The sequence below is a fragment of the Macaca nemestrina genome, chromosome 16 (assembly GCF_043159975.1).
Source record: "Macaca nemestrina isolate mMacNem1 chromosome 16, mMacNem.hap1, whole genome shotgun sequence".
Classification (NCBI taxonomy): domain Eukaryota; kingdom Metazoa; phylum Chordata; class Mammalia; order Primates; family Cercopithecidae; genus Macaca; species Macaca nemestrina.
Genome location: NC_092140.1, coordinates 40,936,627 through 40,959,067, shown reverse-complemented (window position 1 = coordinate 40,959,067; position 22,441 = coordinate 40,936,627). Strand labels below are relative to the sequence as shown.

At 39.7% G+C, this 22,441-nt stretch overlaps 1 protein-coding gene across 1 annotated transcript; it reads right to left on the bottom strand.

Moving 5' to 3' along the window:
- Positions 1-1,846: 1,846 nt before the first annotated feature.
- On the bottom strand, positions 1,847-22,372 carry LOC105481760 (mitotic spindle organizing protein 1). The gene is made up of 3 exons (XM_011741494.2): positions 22,164-22,372; positions 13,163-13,308; positions 1,847-4,286 (listed from the first exon to the last, which is right to left on the bottom strand). The coding sequence occupies exons 1-3, from the start codon at positions 22,240-22,242 to the stop codon at positions 4,263-4,265; spliced, it is 249 nt and encodes an 82-aa protein (XP_011739796.1). The 5' UTR covers positions 22,243-22,372; the 3' UTR covers positions 1,847-4,262.
- Between the last annotated feature and the right edge of the window lie 69 nt (positions 22,373-22,441).

Sequence of the window (22,441 nt, the reverse complement as noted above, 5' to 3'; positions counted from 1 at the left end):
AAAGAAGTCAAAGAGAAAGGTACTTAGGTGCAACTGAAGCACCAGCCTGCTCCACCCAGAGAAGCACTTTGTGAGAACCAGTGGGAAGGAGTCTGAGCTGCTGGAACCTATTCCCAATGAATTCAAGGCATAATAGGTGTTAAAATAAAAGACCTCTGAACTGTTAAAAAAAAAAAAAAAATCTGCCCTATTCTAATGGACAGTGTCACTTGTTAACAGATTTCCTGAGACTGCTATTTAGGGCTGTCACATGCATCATCTTTTTTACAACATTTACAATACTCCAATCTGGTATATATGAGCCCCAAGAGGGAATTTCATAAGAGATGCTGTTGTTGTTAGAACTGGGTTTCTCTAGTATAGCACCTCTGGAAAGGGAATGACTTTAACCTGTTATTTCTTTACATTGTTGTAATTAAAAAGCAGTAATATAGATCTGCTGAGATGCTACAAAACTTCACCAGCCTACCATCATCAATGATATATTCCGTAAGAATGGGACCATCCTGGGAAAGAGAAGCATCTGTCACTAGTCTTCTATTAAATTCTCAGCATCTACATCCAGCGCTTCAACTACCACTTTGGCCATCTGATTTTCAATCTCCTTCATCTCCTTTGCCAACTATGCCTCTTCATCCCATGAGATGATGTATAGTAACAGGCACTAAGGTGTGTGGGCTCCAGACTCAGTTTGCCAGCATTCAAATCCTGGCTCTACCACTTCTGAGATTTAAGTTATATACCACTTCGTGCCTCAGCTTCCTGACCTGTAATAGGATGATGCTATCTATCCCTTGTGGTTGCTGTAAGCCTAAAGGTTAAACAATGTGATCTATTAAAAGACCAAAACCAGTGCCTTGCATGCAGCAAGTTATCAATGTTAGTTATTTTCCAACCACGTGGTACATGTTGTTTCCTGGATGCCCAGTCTATCCATTCATTCAGCCAACATGTATTTATTGAGCATTTATTACGTGCTAAGCACTGTTCAAGATACTTAAGCTACACCGATGGAAACAACACAGAAAAATCCCCGCCCTTGTGGGACTTTTGGGTAGTGGTGTATTTGCTTATATTAATAGATATAACTAAGCAAATTGTATACTATGTTAGAGAGTGGTAATGCTGTAGGACAAAAAATGGAGATGGGCAATGGTCTTTGGAAGATTGGCAAGGTTTAAGATTTAATATATATGTTAAACACAATATTCTTTAAATAAAAATCATTTTTTCCAGGAAAATTATATTCCCTTCTTGATTTCTGTTTGCTGCTATCTTTGTTACCCAGGTTTAGAAACTCAGTCACCTTATTTTCTTCTCTATTTTCCCCATAACCTGCCATTAAGTCCCATGTTTTTTATTTTTTGTAGTGTCTCTTGAACCTACTCAGATGTGAGCATTGAGGCCTGGGTTACTGTCATAGTGTTCTAACTAGTCTCTGCTTCTAACCTCTCCCTGCTCAAATCAAGCCTACATGTCACTAGCGAAACAACTCCCAAAACAAGCTTGACCATGTCTCCTTCTTTCTCTAATGCCTAAGGAATTAAAGTCAAACTTTAAAAAAACAGTTTAAAAGCTGGCAATTCCACTTCTGTGTGTACACTCCGAAGAACTGACAAGGACCTGAACAGTTATTTGTATACGAATGTCCATAACATTGTGGCTATTGTGAATAGCCTTTTCAGAATAGACAAAAGGTAGAAACAACCCAAATGTCCACCATATATATAAAAGAATACCATCCTTAAAGAGGAAATCTGGATACATGTTATAACATGGACAGATCTTGAAGACATGCTGTATAAAATAAGACAAACACAAAAGGACAAATATGATTCCACTTAGATGAGGTATCTAGAATAGTCAAATTCATTGACAAAAAAGTAGGAAACTGTTTATCAGGGGCTGGGAGGAGGAAGCAATGGGGAGTTATTGCTAAATAGGTACAGAGTTTCAGTTTAGGATAATAAGAACGTTCTAGAGATGGACAATAGTGACAGTTACAATACAGTATGAATATTCTGGATGTCACTGAACTATGAAACTTAAAAACGGTTAAAAAGGGCTGGGCATTGTAGCTCATGCCTATAATCCCAGCACTTTGGGAAGTTGAAGTGGGCAGATCACCTGAGGTCAGGAGTTTGAGACCAGCCTGGCCAACATGGTGAAACTCCGCCTCTACTAAAAACACAAAAAATTAGCCAGGTGTGGTGGCAGGTGCCTGTAATCCCAGCTACTTGGGAGGCTGAGGCAGGAGAACAGTTTGAACCCAGGAGGCAGAGGCTGCGGTGAGCCAAGATCATGCCACTGCACTCCAGCCTGGGCGACAGAGTGAGACTCCACCTCAAAAAAAAAAAAAAAAAAAGGTTAAAATGGTAAATTTTATGTTCTGTATCTTTTGTCCTATAGAATCACAAGTTGAATTAACAAAAGCATATATTAAAACAAAAGTACAGGCCAATACCACCAAAATGGTTTTATTTTTGTCACTGACAACAAGCACAACACTGCAATTGTATCATTATTTTGTTTAGTTTCTTAAATATTACTTAAGTGTGCATTAAAAATATGTTTACATTTTTAAAATGTGACACATTAAAGAAGTCCTCTGTAAACACGATCCCTTCACAATGTATTTTCCTGCTTTGTTTCATTCATAAATAACTTAATCTACAAAGTCATAAATAATACTATCAACTCTTATGGTCTGGAAGTATATACAAATTTTGGAGTTTGACAAAAGTATTATTTATGATTTTATAAATAACACATAGTATTTGTAGTGTTTATTATCAAATGACTTTTTACAAATTCCTACTGTCTCCTCAACCTGTTTCACCAGTAACAGACCTTCCAAGTTTACTTGGTAAAGATGCCAGACATTTAAAGAGTCAAAATGGTCAAAATTCTAGATTAAAAAAAAAAAATAGCAGAGAAGGTTGCTATTTAAGTATTACTAAATCTTAATAAAACCTCTTCAGCTTGTCTGAAAAACAAAAAATGCTACTAAAGAGTGAATGCTTGTACAATCATATAAATGGTACCCAACAAAATCTAAAATTTAAGAAATAATAACATCAGATTAAATCCATATTAGTTTTGCAAAAAAAAAACTCCACTGAGATTCTGTTACAGGAACAGAATCAATACTATTCTACATTTTATAAAATTTGTTTTTGAATCTTCACTTGATGAGTTAAAATTTTAAGGGCAAAAATAATGACAAACAAAAACCCATACTTAAGATTCCTAATACAGAACATTTGATTGTTTAGTTTTGTTTAATGACTGCAAATCCTTATTTCTTCAAAAAATAGCAAATATCTTTTGAAACACATCACCCATCTAATAATTTATTAAATAACCATTCAAGATTTATTAGGTAAGCACTAAAATTACTTTTATGTAATAAAAGTAACTAGGAATTTTGCATGTTTGCTATGTTTCATTTTACAAGTTATTTTTTTAGTCCTCTATAGGGTATAAAACTTTAAGAAAACATTCTCAACTAACATTCTCATTAGATGTAAATGACTCAAATTACAAATAATACTAACCTAAGCATTGTCATTACTTTTAAAATCCAAGTTTCTCAAAGTTTAATTTTTTACTCAATACAAAAATGACCTGGTTCACATTATTAGCTGCCCAACAAACTGTTTAAAAAACTAAAAATTCTTTGTTAAGGAGCAGATTACAAGAAATGTTTTCCATGCTCTTATTTTAAAAAACAAGATTCTGATATAATAATGAATCTAAATCAAAATTCACGAATGGTGGCTGAAATCCTGTCAGCTTTCAGCCCAATACAATATAAATCCACAGTTACAATGCATAAACAATTCAAAATTAAAGTTTATAATGGAAATGTCAACAAGTCATAACTACTACACATTACTACTGATGGGTTCTACTATACTTCAACCAGGCACAGCAGATGTGCACATCTGATAGACAGACTGCTTAGAAAATTAAAGCCATCAGAGCTATAAATAAGGAATATATAAATATGAACATAGCAATGCCAAAGCATTAGAGCCATTAAAAAAAAGTGAATAAGATGTGATGTAAACACATCTGATAGTTCTCTCTGTAAGTCACTTTCCACTGATTTATAAAGCTACGGTTTTATAATTCTTTTAAAAAGGAAAATTTTTCTACACTGCTGCATGCAGTAATTTCATTGTACATTCTCAACTACAATGCCATCTTCAAATCCTCTCGCACAGCTTGACATATCTCATCAGAATTTCTCCAGAAAGTCAGCTTGTCATATTTTCAGCAGCCTAGAACAAGAAAGTAAGATTCATTACAATAAAACCATGCAAAAAGAGGCATCATGAAGATAAATTTGTCAATACTGCACTGTCATTAACAAACAACTATTCCCCATATAACAGAACCACTTTTATCATGGTAATGCAGTGCTTTTCATGTTTTGCTATACATCAGGACTACCTTTTGAATGTACAGCTAACAGTCCACAGGCTAACAGTGGAATAAAATAATGGTTAAAAGCATATAAAACATAATGCTACTTGAAACATTAACCTATGGCAGACCTGTTCCCACAGACTTCATTAGTTTGTCTGTTTCTGTATGTTTCATTTTAGTAAAAGGGATTAAGAATGAAAAAGACCTTTCATGCTACAAGGCGGAGAGAACAAGAGCAAAAGATGAATAATGAACATCTTATCTAATCCTGTCTCATCTACACCCTAACTACTATTCTTTCCTAGGTGATTCTGAAGAAATTCCAAGATACCATATCATCAATAAATGCTTTGATACGTTATTTCTAGAGACTTAAACAAATCACCATACTATTTATTATCCTACCTAAAAAATTTCTTAGTGTCAATACAAAAAGATATAATTTTAAATAAGTTTAAGTTTAGAAATACGTATTAGTCTTTTAATTCATTTACCTTTCCAACTCCTTTTTATAAGACCTACTTACACAGAGACACATCACAGATTTACACTAAAGTATTAGTATTTTACTAACAGTCCAGGACATCTATAAGAGAAAGGGCAAGGGTTAGTCCACAGGACTCCACCATAATGGTATAACTTAAGACAATGGGGTACTAAAATAGAAGATACAGGAAAGTAGGTTGTGCTCAGAACTGCTCAAATTAAAATATGTAGATGATGCTTACACATAAATCCTAGCACTACGGAGATAATATAAAAATTCAATGTCAATAAAGAATCACTAATGAAATGCACTTAATTAACAGTCCTATTTATGCTGCGGGAGATGCGCATAAGGAGATGCTCATTACTGCTGTTGAGTAACTTATGTAATTAGGGAGATACATAGCTAGCTACTTTTACTATAAATGACTTAGACCACATCAATATACAAATCTGTGAAAGTAAAAAGCAAAAAAATTAACAAAAAAGTTACTATTTTCTACACAGTCAACCAAAGAGGAAAAGAAAAAAGCAATGTCTGAGACTAACAGTTTTTTGCAACATTTCAAGATACCCTTGATTTGTTATTCTACATATTCCAAAAAAGAGACAATAAATACCATACAGTGAAATTCTAAATACCAGGAATTCTAGATAAAAATAGAACACAGCAGGAACAATTTCTCTTTACCTTAATTTTAAAACCAAAAGATATTAACAAAAAAAAAAAAAAAAAAAAAGAGAGAGAGAGAGAAGTTCATGAGCAGCAATCACACAAGGCAAGGAGAAGAACCTTATGGGTGTAAAGCCAATAAAAGGGTGGTCAAGGAAAGGCAGATGTGGCTCAGCGTAGCTCTAAATCCACCAGCTCCCCAAGTCTGTCCCAAATGGCAATAAGAGAGAACAGACTTTAATCCAGGGAGAAGCAAACTGATGAGTTATTCTTTTTCAATTCACTGAAATCACGTATAACACTTTTACTTTTAAAATAGCATGATGGGCCGGGCGCGGTGGCTCAAGCCTGTAATCCCAGCACTTTGGGAGGCCGAGACGGGCGGATCACGAGGTCAGGAGATCGAGACCATCCTGGCTAACACGGTGAAACCCCGTCTCTACTAAAAATACAAAAAACTAGCCGGGCGAGGCGGCGGGCGCCTGTAGTTCCAGCTACTCGGGAGGCTGAGGCAGGAGAATGGCGTGAACCCGGGAGGCGGAGCTTGCAGTGAGCTGAGATCCGGCCACTGCACTCCAGCCTGGGCGACAGAGTGAGACTCCGTCTCAAAAAAAAAAAAAAAAAATAGCATGATACTATCTGGAATGATGTTCACCAAACATTATTGCAGGTTATCTCTTTGGTAATCTTGAGTGATTTCTTTTTATTTTTTGTATTTTCTGAATTAAATATCTTAAAATTATAAGGATGCATTACTTTCATAAAAATTATACAGATTATGTAAATTACTTCAAAAAAAAAAAAAGTTCTAATAAACACTTGTTTGCTAGAAACTCCCTAGTTGTTGCTGTTGTTATTTTTCACTCTGTTGCCCAGGCTAGAATGCAGTGGCACAATCAAAGCTTACTGCAGCCTCAAATGCCTGAGCTCAGGCCATCCTGAATAACCAGAACTCCAGGTCTGTACCACCATATCCAGCTAATTAAAATAAATGTTTTGTAGAGACGGAGTCTCGCCATGTTGCCCAAGGCAGTCTTAAACTCCTGGCTTCAAGTGATCCTTCTGCTTTGGCCTCCCAAAGTGCTGGTATTACAGGTGTGAGCCAGCACGCCTAGCTGAAACACCCTGGTTTTATTGAGATGTTGCTATACTGTTTCTAGATCATAGGAGAAATGCATTTTAAGAGGCTTCGTGTATATAAGAGACAGATTTTCCATTCAAATAGTCAACACTTTCTGATTCTGTGTATCTTAATTACTGATTTTTACCTCCCACATCTCATTATGGCCTACTGGATGCAGAATAACCAGTATGCTAAAAGCTGAAAAAGCTGCGTTAAATTGGCATTTCTGAACTGCCTATCCTAATATCTCAGCTTATATTTTGCCTAAGAAAATGCTATGCCAAAGCACTTGTCAGTCACCTGCCTCAGATAGGTTTATTTGACTCTGTTTCTCTTACACGCACTCAAACTGTAGTACAAAAGTATCTTCCTATTATATTAATTCCCTTTCAAACTCAAGCACAGTAAAACAAAAACTCTTACAGTTGTGGCAGATGTGTACTAAATAATTCCTTCCCTCAAAAATTTTGGAAATACACTGATAAAATACTATAATACTCTTTTTTATTTTTATTAAAAGAGTTATTCGATAATATTAAGTCAGGGAATGTGCCCATGCTAAAGCCCAATGACTGTTTTGTTTCTAACAACAACTTCATCTTTTCCTAAACTGCTGGCTCAGGTATTCTTGAGATTTTACTGGAGGAGAAAACTTAGTAGTTAAGTAAACAGCTCTGAAGTCAGAGAGCCCAAGTTCAAATCTCAAGTCAATCACTAACTGTAAAGCTCTTGAGGTAAGTAAATTAGTCACCATAAGCTGCAGTTTCCTTAGCAGTAAACTACTAACAGTAGCATAGGATGAGTATCCCTTGTTGGAAATGCTTGGGACCAGAACTGTTTCTGATTTCAGATGTCCTGAAATTTTGGAAAATTTGCATTAAAGTTGTCCCTTGGTATCCATGGTGAATTATTAGTTTCAGGACTCCCCATGTCACCCACCACATAGATACTAAAGTCCGCAGATGCTCAAATGCTTTATATAAAAGGGCATAGTATTTGCATATAACCCACACGTATACTCCCATATACTTTACATCATCTCTGGATTCGTTGTGATACCTAATACAATGCAAACGCTATGTAAATAGTTGTTATCCTGTATTGTTTAGGGAGTCATGACAAGAAAAAAAGTCTGTACATTTTTAGTACAGACACAACCATCTTTCCCCTTGTTCCCCAAATACTTTTGATCCACAGCTGGTTGAATCCATGGATACAGAACCCACAAATATAAGAGGACTGACTGTACTTGTTGACTGAGCATCCCTAATTAGAAAATCTGAAATGCTCCAATAAGGATTTCCTTTGAGTGTCATGTTGGTACTCAAAGTATGTCAGATTTTGGAGCATGTTGGATTTTCAGATTACGAATGCTCAAACTGTAGTAGTTATCACTGTTGTAATGATAGAGATAATGCCAGTAAAGCCTGTAGAACATACGGTCTAGCATGAGAAAAGTATTCATATAAATATCAGCTATTCTTGTTATTCAGTTATTTTTCTTTCTGCCATATGAAAGCCATAGGTTTGAGTTAAAAAAGAAACTTCTGTATCTAAATAGGGGACAAGTGCTGATAGCCAAGATAATGGGTAAAAGGCCTAGACAGCATTTCAGAGATCTAAGAGGCAGCCCTTCTCATGACAGGCTCCGAGGCCTAGTATCAGGACCTAGAGCAAAGGTCATGCATGTTATGCTTTAGCAAAGAACTTGGCTGCATTGTGTCCATGTCTTAGGGTTCTGTGGAAGTCTGGACTTGAGAGTGATTTAGAGTATCTGGTGGAAGAAATTTCTAAGCAGCAAAGTGTTCAATATGTCACATGGCTGCTTCTGACAGCATATGCTCAGCTGCATGAGCAAAGAAATAACCTAAGGCTGGAACTTATACTTAAAGGGGAAGCGGAGCATAAAAGTTTAGAAAATGTGCAACCTGTCCATGTGGTAGAAAAGAAAAGCCCATTTTCAGGAGAACTCAAGGGGGTTGCAAAGTAACCACTTGCTAGAGAAATTTCCAAATCTAAATAGGAGACAAGTGCTGACAGCCAAGATAATGGGTAAAAGGCCTAGACAACATTTCTGAGACCTAAGAGGCAGCCCTTGCCATTACAGGCCCTGAGACCTAGGATAGAATGGTTTTATGGACCAGGCTCAGGGCCCTGCAGCCCTCCACAGCCTTGGGACATTGTTCCTTGCATCCCAGACACTCCAGCTCCAGCCATGACTCAAAGTGGCCCAGGTATAGCTCAGGACTCTGCTTCAGAGGATCCAAGCCATAAGCCCTGGTGACTTCCATGTGGTGTCAAGCCTGTGGGTGCACAGAGTACAAGGGCTGAGGCTTGGCAGCCTCCACCTAGATTTCAGAGGATGTATGGAAAAGCCTGGGTATCTAAGCATAAGTCTGCTTCAGGGGTGGAGCCCTCATGGAGAACCTCTACTAGGGTAGTGCAGAGGGGAAATATGGAGTTGGAGCCCCCACACGAAGTCCTCACTGGGGCATTGCCTAATGGAGCTGTGAGAAGAGGGCCACCATCCTCCAACCCCAGAATGGTAGATCCACTGACAGCTTGTACCCTGAGCCATGAAAAGCTGTAGGCACTCAACAATGCCAGCCCATAAGAGCAGTTGCGGGGGCTTAACCCTGTAAAGCTACAGGGGCAGAGCTTCTTAAGGCCTTGGGAGCACACCCCTCCCACCAGTGTGTCCTGCATGTGAGACACAGAGTCAAAGGAGATTGTTTTGGAGCTTTAAGATTTAATGACTGCCCTGCTGGGTTTGGAACTTGTTTGGGGCCTGTAGCCTCTTTCATTTGGCTAATTTCCGCCGCTTTGGGGATGGAAATGTTTACCCAATGTCTATAATCCCATTGTATCTTGGAAGTAAATAACTTGTTTTAGATTTTATAGGCTCATAGGTGGAAGGGACTTGCCTTGTCTCAGAACTTTGGACTTTTGAGTTATTGTTGGAATGAGTTAAGACTTTGGGGGACTGTTGGGAAGGCATGATTGTATGTTGCAATGTGAGAAGAACACATGAGATCTGGGAAGGGCCAGCGAGGGAATGATAGTTTGGATGTGCGTCCCCACCCAAATTTCACTTTGAAATGTAATCCCCAATGTTGGAGGTGGGGCATGGTGGGAGTTGACTGATTCATGGGGGCAGATCCCTCATGAATGGTTTAGCACCATTCGCTTGGTGCTGTACTCACTATAGTGAGTGAATTCTTAAGAGTTCTGATTACATAAAGCTATGTGGCACCTCACTCTCTCGCTCCTGCTTTTGCAACATGACGTGCCTTCTCCCCCTTTGCCTTCCACAATGATTGTAACCTTCCTGAGGCCTCCCCAGAAGCAGATGCCACTATGCTTTCTATGCAGCCTGTAAAACCATGAGCCAATTATACTTCTTTTCTTTACAAATTATCTGGTCTCAGGTTTGTTTATTTATTTATTTATTTTAAGACAAAGTCTTCCTAGGTCGCCCAGGATGGAGTGCAGTGGCGCGAATCTCGGCTCACTGCCACCTCCACCTCTTGGGTTCAAGTGATTCTCTTGCCTCAGCCTTCTGAGCAGCTGGGATTACAGGTGCCTGCCATAATGCCTGGCTAATTTTTATATTTTTAGTAGAGATGGGTTTCACTATGCTGGCCAGGCTGGTCTTGAACTCTTGACCTCAAGTGCTCTGCCCAACTCAGCCTCCCAAAGTAATGGGTGTCAAGCCTGTACTGGCTTGAGCTACCAAGCCCAGCAGGTATTTCTTTATATCAATTCAAGAATGGACTAATACAGAGTCTACCATAAAAGTGAGGATAGTAGTTACTAGAGGGGAGTGCAAGAGGGAAAGGTTAGTGATTGGGGAGGGGGCAGAAGGGGGATTATCTGGTGCTGGCAGTGATGGTTGCATAGATATTCTCTATATGATACATTTTAGCTCTATAAATGTGGTTTACCCTTTTTAGTTAGATTCAATAATCAAGAGATTTTAAAAAGCACAAAAACAAACCTAAAGAACTCATTGGAAAATAATCAGAAAGATATGTAAATTGCATGTTTTAAATAGTTGTTTTCTTAAAGGTAAGAAAAAAGAGAATTCACTTTGTATCAGGTATCAGAAGGTTTTGTTTGTTTGTTTTCCCCTCCATTGACTGTCTTTTCTGTGAGCCCACATTTTGGACAAGTTTTAAGATGAACTAACTTAAAGTTTCAGTATTCAAAGTGAGTTAGTGCTAAATAAAAAGGGAAATAAAATCACAAGCTTTTAAATCAGAAAGTCTGTGCAAGAGAGAATAGGATATGTTTTTAGTTGCCAGTCTGAGCAATTAAAAGGTGGTTAATTTGAATTTGAAAAAAGGTGGCCCTCTGGGAGCCTGGTGGCAGCAGCAGCCCTCTGGTCCCTGAGGCACTCTTGGAGTCACTTTTTCCTTTTCTTGAAGGATAACACATGGGCTCACAGCTGAGCAGCTCTATCAGCCACTTTCCTGTCTGAGGAATCCCAGTAATCTGACAGCCTTCTTTCACTTCATCCTGTCCAAGCTGGTAGTGTTTGTGCTGAGATGGCTGACTGGCTCTATCACATACCTAATCTCTTCACAAAAGTCTAGCCACACTCTTAGCCCTGTCTCCAGAACATGTTATTCAGAGAGGCTGAGAATTTTCTAAACTCTCAAATGCTAGTTCCTTTTCTCTTAGCAGGTCCTTACTCAATTGCTCATTTGTGTCACATTATTAAGCAACAAAAAGAAATCAGGCTACACCTTCCACAATTTGCTTGGAAATTTCCTCAAAGAAATATCCAAGTTCATTTTTACATATTCTATTTTCCTTCCAGCCACATTTTGTCACTTTCTTTTTTTTTTTTTTTTTTTTGAGATGGAGTTTCGCTCTTGTTGCCCAGGTTGGAGTGCAATGTTGCAATCTTGGCTCACTGCAAACTCTGCCTCCTGGGTTCAAGTGATTCTCCTGCTTCGGCCACCCAAGTAGCTGGGATTACAGGCATGTGCCACCACAACTGGCTAATTTTGTATTTTTAGTAGAGACAGAGTTTCATTATGTTGGTCAGGCTGGTTTTGAACTCCTGACATCAGGTGATCCACCCACCCTGGCCTCCCATAGTGCTGGGATTACAGGCGTAAGCCACTGTGCCTGGCCCATTCTGTCACTTTCTAACAAAGATCACCTTTCTTTTAGTGTCCAATAAATGTTCCCCATTTCCATCTGGGTCTTCACTAAAAGTGCTTTTAACATTTATATTTCTAGCAACATTCTGATCCTAATGTTAGTCTCAAAAAAGCCCTGAAGCTTTCTCTATAGCTCTCTTCTCTTCTTTCTGAGCCCTCACCAGAATTGCCTGAACATTCCCAGTTCTACAAACAGTTCCTCTTCAAGGAAATCTAGTCTTTTTCTATCAAGCACCTTAAAACTGTCCAGTCTCTATCCAATACCTAATTCCAAAGCCACATCCTCACTTTTAAGTATTTGTTACAGCAACACCCCACTTCCCAGTACCAAAATCTGTATCAGATTTCTGGGACTGCCATAACAAAGTAACCACATTAGGTGGGTTAAAACAACAAAAATCTATTTACAGTTTGAAGGCCAGAAATGCATACATATTATACATAATTAATCAAGGTATTAGCTGGGTCATGCTCTCTGACAGTTTTAGGGGAGTATCCTTCCTTGCCTCTTTCTAGCTTCTTGTGGCCACAGAAAATCCTTAACTTTCCTTGGCTATTTGTGTCCAAATTTCTCTTGTCTTATAAGGCTACCAATCATTGGGTTGGGATCTACACTAATCTAGGATGACCTCATCTTAATTTGATTATATCTGCAAAGGCATTATTTCTAACTAAGGTCATATGTATTGGGACCAGGGGTTAGGACTTGAATATACCTCTTCTGGAGCAGGCACAATTTTACTCAACAAATAGCACAATTCTAAAAACAGAGACTTCTAGGAAAATGTAACATGGTCCATGGTAGTAGTAATTTCTTTTTTGAGATGGAGTCTCGCTCTGTCACCCAGGCTGGAGTGCAGTGGCGCCATCCCGGGTCACTGCAAGCTCCGCCTCCCAGGTTCATGCCATTCTCCTGCCTCAGCCTCCTGAGAGCTGGGACTACAAGCGCCCATCACTATGCCTGCCTAACTTTTTTGTATTTTTAGTTGAGACGGGGTTTCACCATGTTAGCCAGGATGTTCTCGATCTCCTGACCTTGTGATCTGCCAGCCTCAGCCTCCCAAAGTGCTGGGATTACAGGCGTGCGCCACCGTGCTCAGACTGGTAGTAGTAATTTTTATGATATGAACATACGCTATTAAGCTCCTGGTCTCCTGGTGGTGTTGGATGTTAGTTTAACCTTGTTTAGCCAGGATGTTTCCCATAACTTCATCATTAATCATTTTTCTAAATAAAAACATCTTTATTTAGAATGAACTAATAGGAATCTCCAACCTTTAGTGCTTCAGTAGCCTTGCGAAGCTCCTTAATAACCGACGATAAAGCTTCTGGGTTAATTCCTTGTTCACAAAGCCGTACACAAATAGACAGAGTTTCCATATCTAAGCCAGTATTCAAAATTCTTGAAATCTCAAGCAGAACTGAAAAAACAAAAAGAAACTTTTTAAAAAAGGCTTACATCATTTAAAAATATGCATATAGTACTTTCATTAATTTACATATCACTGCACAATACCAAGGAATTAGCATAGCATCCCAGATTTTGGAAATCTGCATGTAATACTTTCTTGCCTTTACTTAGTTTTAGAAACTTTTAAATATAAACTTAGACTTCCCTTCACATAACTGCCTTTTACATCTTGGTATATATTCTGGCACTCATTTAATATCTAACACATATCTACCATACTTAGGATAATTCTGAACGCTTGCTTATTTTTTAGTATTCTTTTAAAATGTAGTTTAACTAGTTAGTTGCATATTGTGCCATTTTATGGAAACGCTACATTTAACTGCTCTGTTACTTTAAAAGTTAGGCTGCTCTCATGTTTCCCCCATTCAAATATTGATAAGAATCTGTACATACTAAATTTTATTTCATTAGGATACATTTCTAGAAGTACAACTCTTCAGTCAGTAATATACATATTTGCTGAACTGACGTGCAATAGTCAAAAAAAAGTAATGTACATATTTAAGGCTTTAAAAGTGTTTAGAAACTTTTATGACAATTTGACAGCGTAAATCATGTCTGTTGAATCTAATAATAAAAATGAAACTTTATATTTTTTTAAACTTCATTTGTATAGTACTACATTTTATTGTAGTTGATAGAACTCTTTGTCTTTTTTTTTTTTTTTTTTTTTTTGAGATGGAGTCTCGCTCTGTCACCGAGGCTGGAGTGCAGTGGCCCGATCTCAGTTCACTGCAAGCCCCGCCTCCCGGGTTTACGCCATTCTCCTGCCTCAGCCTCCCGAGTAGCTGGGACTACAGGGGCCCGCCACCTCGCCTGGCTAGCTTTTGTATTTTTTAGTACAGACGGGGTTTCACCGTGTTAGTCAGGATGGTCTCGATCTCCTGACCTCGTGATCCACCCGACTCGGCCTCCCAAAGTGCTGGGATTACAGGCTTGAGCCACCGCACCCGGCCAGAACTCTTTAACATGAGAAGCACAAACAGAGAAAGTTGGTTTCCAAAGTGATTTTCTGAATCCCTTCCATTACAGGTTGTAAGTACACTGGTTCCACTGAATTTTGTTTTATGATTGCTTCCCGGAGAGTATTTAGAATATTTTAAGTCAACTGTCAACATATTATTTACTGTTTCCTATATCATTTCCCCTTGGCATTATGCTTAGAAAGTTATTCCTCACGCAAAGATTATATCCACCAGTATTCTCTTCCAGCACTTGAAAGTTTATTTCCCAATACCCCCCATAAGTATTTATCTCCCTGGAGTTTGGGTGGAAAATAGGATCTAACTTTTCCTCCCAGAAATGAGCCAGTTGCCCCAGTAAAATTTATTGAATGACCTAAGTTTTCCCTACCCAATTGAGATGCCACCTTTATCCATAGTAAATTCCCATATACCTACAAATTTGTTACATGTCTATCTTTTGTAAAGGCAACCATTTAATTACTAACTTTATATTGCATGTAGTAGGGTAAACATTCCATTATCTTTCATTTATATAAGCCCTTTTATTCTTTGGATGAACTTAAAATTTTTCATCAATTCTAAAAACAAATTCAAATTGGATTCTGATTAACTGTATAAAAACTACATATTATTTTGGGAGAATGGACAAGTTATCAATATTTAGTCACCCATTAATTTAAGTCTAAGTCTTTCTGAAAATTCTTACAGTATTTATCATGTTCATGAGATAGGTCCCTCCCACTTTTTTCATATCAGATATTCACTTTCATCCCTAGAAGTTCAATTTGAATCGGGCGCAGTGGCTCACGTCTGTAATCCCAACACTTTGGGAGGCCAAGGTGGGCAGATCACCTGAGGTCGGGAGTTTGAGACCAGCCTGATCAACATGGAGAAACCCTGTCTCTACTAAAAATACAAAATTAGCCGGGCAAGATGGTACATGTCTTTAATCCCAGCTACTTGTGAGACTGAGGCAGGAGACTTGCTCGAACCCGGAAAGTAAAGGCTGCGGTGAGCCGAGATTGCGCCATTGCACTCCAGCCTGGGTAACAAGAGCAACTCTGTCTCAAAAGAAAAACAAACAAAAAAAGTAGTTCAATATGAGTGTTAAAAAAAAATGTCTTCCATGCGTCTGCTAAACTGTTTGGAGATATAGAATATAGTTCTGATGCCCTTGTCTGCTAATTCTAACATCTGTGTGATCGGGGGGATGTTTATTACAATTGACTGAATTTTTCACGTCATGGGTCACACTGTTCTGCCTTGCATACCTGGTAATCTTTGACTAGATGCCATGTACTCAGAATTTTACTTAGGTACAGGATATTTTTGTATTTCTATATTCTTGAGCTTTAGAATGAGATACCGTTATCTGGAAATGGTTTGATTCTTTCAGGTATTACTTCTTAGATCTGTTAGGCAGGACCAGAGCCCTGTTTAGCATAGGACTAATTATTCCCCTTACGACTGAGGTAAGAATTCTGAGTACTCTATCCAATGTCTCATGAATTACAAAGATTTCCATTCTGGCTGGTAGTTACAGGTACTATCCTCAGCCCTGTGTAAGCATGGTGCACTGTTCACTCCAGTCGTTCTAGATGGTACCCTCCCAGTTTTCTGAGTACTTTCCTCACACATCTGCTAATCAGTGCTCTGAATACTTAAGGGGCACACTTCTACAGATCTCCAGCATTTTTTCTGTGCAGTTCTCCCCTCTCAGGTACTGTTATTCAAACTCTACCTGCCTTGGTCTCCTGGGTCTTCTAAACTCCTTCAGTCTTCTAAATTCACTTTAGTGTGTCCACTGGGTTCCGCCTGGGTTCTCCCTGCTATACTGAGGCCTGGAACTCTCTGAAGGCAGTGAGCTGGGGCAACCCAAGAAATCACTTTGCTTGTTTCCTGTCTCTAAGGGATCACTGTACTCTGATGCCTGATGTCCAGTGTCCTGAAAACCATTGTTCTGTATGCTTATGAGTTTACTTGGTTGTTTCAAGCAGAAGCATAAATCTAATCTCTGTTACTCCATCTTGGCTGGAAGATGACAGCCCTTCCCATTTTAATTTCTTCAGTTCTGATATTCCGGTTTACTGATACTTTGCTCTTCAGCTGTATCCAGCTGGTTATTCACAATATCTGCTGAATTTATTTCAATACCTTTTAAGATTTCCAATTTCTCCCCATAATCACTTGTTTTATAACTAAATGCTTATTTATAGTGACTAATTTCACAGCTGTTGATCCTGCCTTCATCTATTTAAGGCTATATTCTTAAACTGTATTTGAGATTGCTCTATTATCTCTATTTCTTGAAGTATAAGCAAGCAGCAAAAGATAGTGGTTAGGAGTGTGATCTCTAGAGCCAGACTACCTGTGTTCAAATTCTAGCTGTAGTATTTAGTAGGCAAGTTACTCTCTCTGTGCCTTATTTCACCATTCTCTAAAGTGAGGATAAGAGTACCTATTTTAAAGGATTAGTGTGAGAATTAAAGGATACACTGAGAATGGTATCCGTTTGTTTTGCTGAAACTGCCTTGCGGTCCTTTGGAATGATGCTTGACATACGGTAGGGCTCAATAAAAGAGTTCCCTGTTACTACCACTTTCCCTCTTTTTCATTTTCCATGTTAGTTGCTCATGGTTTTCATCTACCTTACGTGCTTTGTCATTCTTGGCTGAAAACTCATCCTCCATAGATTTATTTTAGTTGTCCTGGACTGGTGACACATTCTAAGATAGGACGCTGTACCCTAGCCTTAGGCCTCCAGATCAGGCCTTGTAGTATTTTTGGTTCAGATCCAAAAAACACATGGACGGTGCTTCTCAATCTCTGGCTGTGACAAATGGCACATTTCTGACTTCCAGCTTCCGTGAGGCAGGGTAGCATGCTTTGTCAGGTTCTATTCCCGACAATTCCCTGTTGTGGTTCCCATGTGCTCCTTTCTTTTGGGGGAAACCTCTCTTTTCCTAATCAACGGAGACTTCCCTTCTTGCTTTTGAACAGGTCTATCCTGATACATTTTCTTACTATTTCCTATTATTTTTATATTCTTAGAGTTTCAGCAAGTGCTCAATCTACCATACTGAATCTTCACTTTATTTTTGACTGTCTTCATAAATGGATTCTACTTAGCCCTTGTACATTCTAAGTGGTTACCATCAGTATACTGGAACATTACATATTACACTTTTTAATCACCAGTCACCTTGATGAATTCTATGATGCTTCTAACAGTTTTTCAGTTGATTCTCTCCCTTCTCTGTCCAGTTTGTTCTCTTCATGGTAGACCCCCCACCTATAAAGGCTATGCTTATTCCTGACTTCATGCCTTTGTTCATGCTTTCCTCCTCTGCCTTTTCTCCTCCCTTCGTATAACTCAATGCTGTTTTCTTAGTTCATCTCATCTCCGGTATTTCTTCTTTAAGCCTTCTTTTCAAATGGACACCTATTTTTACTTCCTATTTTCACAAATCACCTGTAATCAAAAACTATTTCTTTAGTGCCCACTATATGATTAGTACAGGTTGAACACTCCTAATCCCAAAATCTGAAATGTGAAATGCTCCAAAATCCAAAACTTTTTAAGTACTGACATAACACCATAGTGGAAAATTCCACAGCTCATATAATGGATCAAAGTCAAAATGCAGGTGCTCAATACACAGCTCATTCGGCATCCCTGAGGGAATAAAACAAAATTACCTTCAGGCTATGTGTATAAGGCATATATAAAACATAAATGAATTCTGTGTTTGGACTTGGGTCCCATCCCCAAGATATCTCATTATGTATGTGAAAATATTAAAAAAAAAAAATCTGAAAGCCAAAACATGTCCCAAGGTTTTTGGATGAGGGATAATCAACCTGTAACTGTATGTATTTTGTGCCTATTATGCTACTGCTGCAAATACAGTTACGAACAAGGTAGATATGGTCCCGGTCCTCACAGATATTAGTCCAGGAGGAGAGATAGACATTAAAGTAATAACTGATTCCAGATATAAGTAAAATAAAGAAAAAGAGTGGAATACTTCTGAAACAAATTACAAGGGCATCTTACCAAGTTTGGAAGGACACAGTGTTTAGCAAAGACTTGTCTGAAGAAGTTACAATTTCACTTAGACATCAAAGGTGAGAAGAAATCAACCAGACTAATACAGAGGCAGGAGGAAGGGTGATGGGTGAGAGCAAAGAAAACAGCTTGTGTGATGGTTCCTACACTAGAGGGAACTTAATAAATTCACAGACCTGAACTGCTATTGTGAAGGCAATGTAATTAATGGGGTGAATGGGTATAAAATATGAGATAAGTCCTAGTGAAGATCTTAGAACTGTGGAAAGCTATTGGAAGATATAAAATAGGAACATGAATAGATCAAATTTGCAATTTAAGGACTTTTTGGCTGAGTATCAAATGAATCTTTAAAAAGTCCAGTTATATCACAATTTTGATAAAAGACGGGTGGGTAGTATGATCAGGAGATATTTAGCCAACCTGAAATGAGTCAAGAATTGAAAGAGCTTAGTGAAGAACAGGAGGCAGAGGAGGTGAGAAAGCAAGACAGACTTCCAGATTTCTTTCTCAAATGTGCAACTGGATTGATGGTGGTAGCATGGACTACCTGTTTCTTTTGCTGGCACTGCCTTGCAGTGCTAGTCAGATGGAATATATATACCATAGATTCTCTTAACTCCTTTCTCTATAATGTGTTTCCTTTTTTTTTTTTTGAGATGGAGTCTAGCTCTGTCACCCAGTCTGCAGTGCAGTGGCGCAATCTCGGCTCACAGCAACCTTTGCCTCCCAGGTTCAAGCGATTCTCCTGCCTCAGCCTCCCAAGCAGCTGGGAATACAGGTGCCTGAGCTTACTACTACAAATATATATACTACTATATATATATGCACACACTACTATATGTATGTATAGATATATATACTATATATAGTAGTGTATATGTATATAGTACTACTATATATATACTAAAGTACTGTATATATATAGTACTACTATATATATACTATATATAAGTACTAAAGTATAGTACTACTTTATATATATATTTAAAGTAGTGCTACAGGCCGGGCACAGTGGCTCAAGTCTATAATCCCAGCACTTTGGAAGGCCGAGGCAGGTGGATCACCTGAGGTGAGGAGTTCGAGACCAGCCTGGCCAACATGGTGAAACCCTGTGTCTACTAAAAATACAAAAATTAGCCAGGCATGGTGGCGGCCGCCTATAATCCCAGTTACTCCAGAGACTGAGGCAGGAGAATTGGGTCCTATCCCCAGCTTGAACCTGGGAGGCAGAGGTTGCAGTAAGCCAAGATCACGCCACTACACTCCAGCCAGACTCAGTCTCAAAAAAAAAAGTAAGTGTTATGATAAAGACTCTCGTAAGGAATAACTATCAAAATTAAAATTCAGATGCATAGGATGATTTGAGAGGAAAACAAAAATTAAAGTATAAAGCAATCAACAGAGAATACCTAACATATCAAAAAACTGAAAAGCAAAGGAGGCAACCATACACAGTGGGTTGGGCGGGGGGTGTTGTTGAAAAGGCACAACTATTTTAAGAGAATGCAGAATTTTAAGGATATAAGGATGAAAGCAAAGATCTCATGCAGACCGTATTCTAAATAGGCAGGGATAGTTCTTTTCAGAGTGAGCTACACAGATAACTGATTAATACAAAGTCAGCCTGCTGCCTCCCATGTCTTTAACAAAATCCTTCCATTTCATGATCAAAACGCAAATGTAGCCAAGAGTTCTGCAATTCATATGACTTAAAGGGGGGTTCACAAATCCTGCCATTGAGGGGAGAAATGGTACTCAAAGTTTTGAAAATTTCACTTTTGATCTCATGGGTTGATTTAAATAGTGTGAAACACCACATCCCCTCTCCTTCATTTTTTGTTTTACTTCACTTTTTCATGTTCTTATTCTCTCTATAATCTTCATTTTACACCAGGTTTTCTCAGAAAAGATCTTGATGATGTAGCCAACACAAATCATCAGTTCTCAATTGTACATCAGTGGTTCCACCAGAGAGAAAATGTGAGTTTTCTATTCAAATAGGATCCTACGACCATATACATAAGGAACCTAAGTACAGCTAACATAAGAAAACAGGCTAGAAGTGAGGTCTTATACTCTACCTTTTTCCAAGGAAACATACAAGATAGTAAATTTTTATACACACAGACAGACACACACACACACATACACATGCATAAATTCACTTACAAAATAAAACTAGTAAGTGTTGATACATCGAAAAGGATAGAAAAATAGGCTGAATATTAACATTCTCAGAAAAACAGCAAGGTAGATACTGAACAAGTGAAAAATTAGATGCAAAGTCTCTAAAAATGTAATTCTTTGAAAAGGAACGAGCAGCCAGTGCAGAAAAAGCCAGCAGCCCTTCTGCAGGGGCTATGTAAGAAAATGAGGCCGGGGGTGGTGGCTCACACCTGTAATCCTAGCACTTTGGGAGCCCAGGTGGGTGGATCACCTGAAGTCAAGAGTTCGAGACCAACCTGGCCAACATGGTGAAACTCCGTCTCTACTAAAAATAAAAAAAAATTAGCCGGGTGTGGTAGCGGGCACCTGTAATACCAGCTACTCCGGAGGCTGAGGCTGGGAAGAGTTGCCTGAACACAGGAGGCGGAGATTGCAGTGAGCTGAGGTTGCGCCACTGCACTCCAGCCTGGGCAACCACAGCATGACTCCATCTCAAAAAAAAAAAAAAAAAAAAAAAGCCTACAGTGAAGGAGAAAGAGATACAGGAGTGAGAATTTCATAGGGTTATCTTTTAACAGAGAGGGAAGCTGACTTAAGTAGCCTCTGGAAAACGTCTAGGCCCACTGCAAATGACATTTAACATCGATCAAACACTCATAATACAGGTGGATGTGAGTAAAAAGGAGACAAAGGAGACTACGAGAGATGACATCGGAAATAATATAAAAATAATTGATCATCTTTGATACATTTTTACATGGTTGTCTTATTTAAATATTCACAACTCTTGGAGGCAGGATTTTATTTTAAACAAACAGGCTCAATGTTTAAGTATCTAGTCCAAGCTCACCACAGGGTTATAAAGTGGCATTAGAGAGTAGAGAGAAGGTAACCGGCAAGACACTAATTTCGTGTTCTGCAACGCTTGTGTAGGCTCCAGGGCTTGTGTAGGCTCCAGAGCTTGTGTAGGCTCCAGGGCCGAAAACAGGCGACACCCATAGCACTTGGGCACTGGCGTCACCCGCTTCAAGAGGAAACTAGGATAATTCTGACGAAGGGGGGAACTTAATCATTCGCAGGATATTAAAGGCCGCCTACTTAAGTGCGAAGAACACGAGGCATAGCGGTGACCAAACACCTGGCCCCTGTCCCCGCCAGGATCCCAACCTTGGGGATCCCAACCTTGGGGACCCCCGAAGCGCCCTGCGCGGGAATCCGGTGGGACGCGGCGCGCAGGAGGGAACGGGTGTACTGGGTGGGGTGGGCGTGGCGCTGTCACCGCAGGAGATCGGGCGGGTAGGGCGGACCTGGGACGCGGGATAGAAGGGGCGCGGCATTCGCGCGAGAGGGACGCGGTGAGCAACCGGCTGACTAGGGGGCCGCAACGTCTGGCGCGCGCGACAAACTACGCAGCGGCGGAGACAACTCTCAAGGGATAGGGCCATCAGTCCTGCGGCCCTGGCAGGTCCCTTCCAAAGATCTTCGAAGATGCCGTTTGGGGCACGAAGGGGACCTGAAGTCCTCCCCAGGCTCAGCTCCGCCTGGGGGCCTTGGCTCTGGGAAGGCAGGCAAGGTAAAAGGAGCGCAACTGACACTCACCGTCCATGGTCTCCCGCACCGCATTCAGATTCGCCGCCGCGGCCGCCGCCGCCCCCCCAGCGCCGCTGCTACTCGCCATGGCTAAGGCCGAGGGAGGCGGGAGAAGGGCCTGACCCGGAACTGGAGCGCCTTCCTCTCTCCCTGGCAATCACACGGCGCGCCTCCGCTCACGCCGGGCAGGCTCCGCCCCTCGCGCTCGCCGCCGGCGTGAGGCTGCGTTGATTTGAATTTGGAGCCTCGTTCCTCTGCGCGGAACGTGGAGCGAGGAGTTGCTATTC

What these genes read in the sequence shown, in the direction of transcription:
- LOC105481760 (XM_011741494.2), bottom strand. Translation starts at nt 22,242, where the DNA reads ATGGCGAGTAGCAGCGGCGCTGGGGGGGCGGCGGCGGCCGCGGCGGCG. An exon ending in GGTGCGGGAGACCATGGACG is followed by an intron (nt 13,309 to 22,163) that starts GTGAGTGTCAGT and finishes TTGTTTTTTCAG; the next exon opens with TTCTGCTTGAGATTTCAAGA. An exon ending in AGGCTACTGAAGCACTAAAG is followed by an intron (nt 4,287 to 13,162) that starts GTTGGAGATTCC and finishes TTCTTGTTCTAG; the next exon opens with GCTGCTGAAAATATGACAAG.